Source organism: Penaeus chinensis, chromosome 4 (assembly GCF_019202785.1).
Source record: "Penaeus chinensis breed Huanghai No. 1 chromosome 4, ASM1920278v2, whole genome shotgun sequence".
In the NCBI taxonomy this organism is placed as follows: Eukaryota; Metazoa; Arthropoda; class Malacostraca; order Decapoda; family Penaeidae; genus Penaeus; species Penaeus chinensis.
The window spans coordinates 13148953-13156452 of NC_061822.1; the positions used below are offsets into that span (position 1 = coordinate 13148953).

Genomic DNA, 7500 nt, shown 5'->3' on the forward strand with positions numbered 1-7500 from the left:
AGGCACCCAAAAGTGAAATTCAAAATACCAAGATTAATTGACGCTTTAGGGGGGCGGGGGGGGGGGGGTAGAAGGAGTGCGGGAGACGGGACAGAATGTTCACTTATTCATAATGGGCTTAGGCTTTTGTTCACGTCTCCTGTTAATTGAAAAAAAAGGGAAAGGAGTGGAATGGTAAGCGCGGGGAATATTTTTTTCCAAATTTGTGGAAAGTTTCTGATTGGATTTCGAAGGAGAAATATTTGTCTTTCTGTCTTGTGTTATTAGGGATTCTGTATCAACGGGTTTTAGTTGGGTTAGATATTGGATATATAGACTATCAATACTGTTATTTGATGTTTTTCTTGTTGACATTGTTATTAGCATTCCGCTATTGTCATTAGCATCCTTATAATCAACATCATTACTATTGTTATTAATACAACTACTACTTCTAATGTTAATACTGTTTACTATCATTGCTGTTGTTATCATTATTATTGTTGTTGTCGTTATTATTGTTATTATCATAATCGCTATTTTATGTATTATTATTGTCATAATTATTAATATCATTATCATGACTCTTACTATTGTTATCAGCATTATTATAAAAAGCGCTATAATCAGATTGGACTATTCCATTATGTACATGGGTATAGATAGAAAGATAGAGAGAATAATACAAAGAATGATAGAGACAGACAGACAGACAGATACAGTCTACAGACGCATGAAGATAAACTCATTCTTATTACATAACCCGTTTGAAAATAATTAAGAAAAGTTCATTACACGCTCTAATGATTCTTTACATTTCGTAGACAACGAAGACAGATGGGCCACAGCGTAAGGCTTCACGCCGTGGGAATACATGTCCCTTGGGCGTCTCGACGGAAAGCAAAAGTTATATGGGTCGCTGCTCAGAATCTCTTATCTGGGAACCTTTCTTCTTTTTCTTTTTTCTTTCTTCTTTTTCTTTTTCTTCTTGTTCTTCTTTTTATTTAATTTTTCTTCTGTTTCTTGTTCTTCTTTTTCTTTTTATTTAATTTTTCTTCTTCTTTTTCTTCTTCTTCGTCTGAAAGTGATCTGTATCTAACAGCACATGGGGTGTTTGCGCTTGGGTATACTTGGACAAACACATAAGCGCTCATATATGTGTATGTGGGGGGTGGGGTACATATATGAATATATGCATGTGTATATGTGTATGTGTGTGTGCCCGCGCGCAAAGGAACTTTAATGACACATATGTACATAGATAAAGACAATGAAAATCAAATATATAACGAAAGAAAATCGAAGGCCAGGAAAGGTGGATGAGAAACGAGCGTATGTTTATGTCGAATGCAGCAGAAAGGATCACCAGCATATAATATATACAAAAAATATATATATATATTTATTTATATAAAGATGATCTGGAAAGAGAAATGAGTAAGACCAAAAAAGAAGAAAAACATGTTAAGCGAGAATGCTAAAGAAAATGAGAACGCGGAAGGTAAACAAGCCTACATTAAATTTTAAAAAGGCTTTCAGTATTTAGTAATGGGAACCTCAATGACTTATATAATTTATATAAAAAAAAAGACAGAAAGAAAGAGCAAACGAAAAAAACAACAACAAAAGACAGAAAGAGAGTAAAAAAAAAAAAAAAAAAAGCGATGAAGGGGAAACGAGCCTACATGATGAACGAGGTAATTTAACCTCTAACAACACAATGATAAACAGACGCAGGGGTTCCACCTAACAGCGTCACTCTTGAACAACTCGCAACCACCTTGCCAATTAACCTCACGTAATTGTCCTCGTTAGTTACCTAATGATAAGGTTGTTAAGTCTTAATTACTCGTATTGATATTCGTCCCCGGGATGGTTAAGAATCAGTGTGTTTGCGGTGATGAGTTCGTTATAATGAAAGGTTATTATCCGTGTAGGATGGAGGGAGTAATGATATGATCATTCTTTCTTCCTCCTCTTATCATCATTTGTTATTAGTTTTGTTAGTAGTAATAGTAGTATAAGTAGTAGTAGTTGATCATGATCGTCAATATTGGTATCATTATTTTTACGACTACAATTACTACTACTATTATTATAATTTTTGTTGATAACATTGCTACTGCTGCTACTACTAGTACTAGTATCATATAATTACCATTGTTATCATCATCGTCGTCGTCGTCATCGTCATCGTCATCGTCATCGTCATCGTCATCATCATCATCATCATCATCATCATCATCATCATCATCATCGTCATCATCATCATCATCATCATCATCATCATCATCATCATCATCATCATCATCATCATCATCATCATCATCATCATCATCATCATCATCATCATTCTTATCATTCCTATATATTGGTAGTTTACGGTACGAAGATGATCACTGAATTAAATAAACTTAGAGACAAGATAACTATTACATCTCCTTCCCTTTTTTATCAGCCTCCTGCCTTTCTCTCTTCTACTGTGCGAAAATCTTGCGTCATGTCCCAAGCCAAACAGGAAACAGAGATACAGACCACATTCCAACTAAGCCATGTGGTAGCGGCGTTGCCAGAATGGAGGTCCTGCTGATCAACAATTTATTGCCAGAAACAGCGGACGTAATTATGATGTGGTAACACTGTCGGCGAAATCATACCCCTACCCCCCCACCCCTTACTCCCTACTCTCCCCCCACTCCCTGCTTTCTGCTCCTTGCTTCCCCCCCCCCCCCCTCCCTACTCCGTACCCCCCCCCTCCCTCCCTTAGCTCACCCATTCATAAAATTATCCACGGAAAGTATAAACCGCAAGTGGGCAATAGAGGGAGAAGGGTTGGATTCCACAACCAGTTAAGAATAACAGGATTGGATCCTATAACAGTCGAGAAGATGAAGATAGGATCTCACAGCCGTGGTAAAGAGAGCACTGGATTCTATGAAGGTTGAACAGAAGAGAATGCATTCCAGAGCGGTTAAGAGTAAAGTTGGATAATATAGACAGCATGAGAAAGAGGATTGGATCCCTTATGATAAAAGGTACCTAAATGAGACTTGCTAGACTGAGTTCACACAAAAAATAAAAGATGAAACTTTTACTAACAGGCTTCCTCGCTTGTATTTAGAGAAAGTTAGCTTTATTTGTGTAAGTAATGCATACAGCGAGAGATCTAAAACTGCGCCGGCTTTCTCCCTGTAAAACGGGGAAAATAACATTGCGGCGAATTGTTTCTGTTCATCACAATAAAAAAGAGTTCAACACCGTGACAGGGTATGCTTAGAGTTCTGGAAGAGAGAGAGAGAGAGAGAGAGAGAGAGAGAGAGAGAGAGAGAGAGAGAGAGAGAGAGAGAAAAGGAACGATGGAAGAAAAAAAAAAAAAAAGGAAAGAGAGTGAGAGCCAGACTGACTGACAGAGAGACAGACGTATGGCAGACAGATAGGGAAAGAGAAACGATATATAGAAAACGGACGTGTCTGTTTGAATAAGCAATTATGAAATCCCACTCGTAGGTAAAGTAAACAAGATATTCCTATAATGATTATTATTAGAAGAGAAAGTGATATTTTACAGAAAACAATAAATCGTCAACATTAGATGCGCTAGAATTCAATTTAAAAAGTTACGTGTTTTGTTTACATACTAATAATAATAATATATTACCTTTGTATAACCCGAAAAAACAATTATTTCAACATATTTTACTATTTTCCTTTTTTTTTTGTTTGTTTGTTTAAATAACATTTAATAAATGGAATTCATATGATATACATAAAACTCTCTCTCAAGAACATTAATAAACATTAAGGATGCTTATGCAGCTCATGTGTTAGTGTCCATGACTCGAAAGCACAGTGCGATCTCTCAGATGTCATGTACGTGATCTATCTTACTTATGATGTCGATGTACTCGCTAGACATTTATCATCTTTGTCATAAAAAAAAAAAATAATAATAATAATACAATAGAAAAAATGGTATCGAAGTCATCGGGAGATATATTTCCATCGCGTGAAAATATGAAGGTAAAGAAAAAAAATAGTGATGATGAAAATGATGATAAATAATTGAAAATAAATGATGATAAATAAACTAATCATGCTTCACCTAACGAAGCCAAAGGATGACACCCTCTACACACATCGCATTAACCCCATGCCCCTTACCCCTGCCACCATGTACCCCTTCCCTCTTCTCCTTCCCCCTTTACCCCCTGGCCTATCCTTTTCCCCTTACCTTACGTCCTATCTCTTACCCCCTACAACCTTATACCCCCCTTACCCCTCCCCCTTCCCCCTCACCCTCACCCTTACCCCTCCCCCTTCCCCCTCACCCTCACCCTTACCCCTTACCTCCTACCCTCTACTCCTTACTCCTTACCCCTCACCCCCTACCCCTCACCCCCTACCCCTCATCCCCTACCCCTCACCCCCTACCCCTCACCCCCTACCCCTCATCCCCTACCCCTCACCCCCTACCCCTCACCCCTACCCCTCACCCCCTACCCCTCATCCCCTACCCCTCACCCCCTACCCCTCACCCCCTACCCCTCACCCCCTACCCCTCATCCCCTACCCCTCACCCCCTACCCCTCATCCCCTACCCCTCATCCCCTACCCCTCACCCCCTACCCCTCACCCCCTACCCCTCACCCCCTACCCCTCATCCCCTACCCCTCACCCCCTACCCCTCACCCCCTACCCCTCATCCCCTACCCCTCATCCCCTACCCCTCACCCCCTACCCCTCACCCCCTACCCCTCATCCCCTACCCCTCATCCCCTACCCCTCACCCCCTACCCCTCACCCCTACCCCTCACCCCCTACCCCTCACCCCTACCCCTCACCCCCTACCCCTCACCCCCAACCCCTCACCCCCTACCCCTCATCCCCTACCCCTCACCCCCTACCCCTCACCCCCAACCCCTCACCCCCAACCCCTCATCCCCTACCCCTCACCCCCTACCCCTCACCCCCAACCCCTCACCCCCAACCCCTCATCCCCTACCCCTCACCCCCTACCCCTCACCCCCAACCCCTCACCCCCTACCCCTCATCCCCTACCCCTCACCCCCTACCCCTCACCCCCAACCCCTCATCCCCTACCCCTCACCCCCAACCCCTCACCCCCAACCCCTCACCCCCAACCCCTCACCCCCTACCCCTCACCCCCAACCCCTCACCCCCAACCCCTCACCCCCAACCCCTCATCCCCTACCCCTCACCCCCTACCCCTCACCCCCAACCCCTCACCCCCAACCCCTCACCCCCAACCCCTCATCCCCTACCCCTCACCCCCTACCCCTCACCCCCTACCCCTCACCCCCAACCCCTCACCCCCAACCCCTCACCCCCAACCCCTCATCCCCTACCCCTCACCCCCTACCCCTCACCCCCAACCCCTCACCCCCTACCCCTCACCCCCTACCCCTCACCCCCTACCCCTCACCCCCAACCCCTCCCCACAACCCCCACGAGCAGAAACCCCCCTCAAAACCCCCGCTACCTCGGCAACCCCTCCTGCTTAGCACGAAGTCCTCTGCCTCTGCTTCTGCTTGGCCTTCGTTAACCCCTTTCGACCGCCGATGGAGCCAAAAAAGAATACGAAGAAGAGGAAAAAGAAGAAGAAGAAAAAAAGAAGGGCTCAGTAGGTGTCCCTCTTCCACGCCAATGTCACTGCTGAAATGATAGCGGTGTGGGCTCAGCAGGTGCGTTTGCTGGAAGTGGGGGGGGGGGGGGGGCGAATTTGTCACGGGGAAGGGGGTCGAGGAGGAAGGTGGTTTGAGAAAGCTGGGAAGAAGAAGAAGAAGAGAGAGTAGAAAATTTTGAGAGAGAGAGAGAGAGAAAGGGGGAGGGGGTAGAAAACTGTGAGAGAGAGAGAGAGAGAGGAGGAGAGAGGGGGAAAGTAAGAAAACTGAGAGAAAAAGAGAAAGAAAGTAAAAGGCAATGAGAATGAGAGAAAGCACAAGTCAGAGAGAGAAAAACAAGCCAGGCACAGAGATCGATAATGCTGATAAACAAAACGAAATCGCAGAATCCAAAATAAAACGGAAAGGCATATCCAGCGCACATCCTTCTTTGAAGTTATTACGAAAACCGCAAAATCCCCCCCACCCCCACCCATTCACCAAGATCAAAACCGCAGACTTCTCGCCCAGTTGATAAAAGGAGAGAAAACGCAGCTTCTTTGTTTAATAAAAGAATTTCCTTTTCGTCTTTTTTGCTGTATTCTTTTTATTAAGTTTATAAAGAGATTTAATGCTATTTGAGGAATGTAACAATTATTATTATTACTATTATTATTATTACTATTGTTATTATTACTATTATTACTATTACTTTTACTATTACTATTACTATTACTATTACTATTACTATTACTATTACTATTACTATTACTATTACTATTATTATTATTAATATTATTATTATTATTATTATTATTATTACTACTACTACTACTACTACTACTACTACTACTACTACTACTACTACTACTACTACTACTACTACTAGTACTAGTACTACTACCTACTACTACTACTACTATTTCTTTTTTCATTATTATTATTGTTATTATTATTATTATTATTATTATTATAGTAGTAGTAGTAGTAGTAGTAATATAGGTATTATTATTACTATTATTATTATTATTAATATTATTATTATTATTATTATTATTATTATTATTATTATTATTATTATTATTATTATTATTATTATTATTATTATTATTATATATATATTATTATTATTATTATTAAAGTCGTCATTATCATCATCATCATCATTGTCATTATTCTTTTCTTCCATTGTCATTATTAACGTCGTCTATCTTGTTTTCTATTTCTAGGTGCTTGAAATGCTAAAAGAAGCTATGGAAGAAGATGGAGGTCATGCTACCATGGAAGAGGATGATGGCAGTGATGTCAGTGGATACCATAGCGACTCAGACTCAGCTATAATGATGTCAGGGAATTCACCCTACGTCAGCAAACACGCAAGGTTCAACTTCCTCACAAGATCAGGTAAGTCTCCCCTGTTGATGTTGGCATTGAGAGGGTATAGAAAACGGGAGTTTCGGGTAAACACGAGGTTGTAAAGGAAAAGGTAGGAAAGAGAAGAAGAGGAGTAGGATGAGGAGGAGAAGGTGAATAAAAAGAAGAAGACGAGGAGTAAGAGGAGGAGGAGAAGGTGAAGAAGAAGCAGAAGAAGCAGAAGAAGAGAGAGAGAAGAAATAGAAAACATAAATAAATAAAAAAAAAAAAACACAGAATAGACCCCCATTTTCCTACGTAGATGACATAACAAATCTTGACAACAACCAAGGAATGTGCGTCGGTATATTGCCGTAACATGCGCGTTTACAGTAGAAACGCACAACATTTTTTTTTTTCACCTCTTAACGCGAGGATTTCGTGCGCATAACGAGACACTTCTGTTCGATGGCGGATTCGCTCGAAATGACCCATCTTATGAGACGTAATAGTGTCGTAGAGTATTGCATATTGGAGAACCGCACGT

General features: G+C 41.6%; 1 protein-coding gene across 1 annotated transcript in view; it reads left to right on the forward strand.

Annotated features, from left to right (window-relative positions):
- Nucleotides 1–7500, forward strand: part of LOC125024996 — a 179992-nt gene that overhangs the window by 119323 nt on the left and 53169 nt on the right. Inside the window, exon 2 of the mRNA XM_047612819.1 lies at nt 6830–7004. Coding sequence (XP_047468775.1) covers nt 6830–7004 — 175 coding nt within the window. The remainder of the gene's footprint in view (nt 1–6829; nt 7005–7500) is intronic.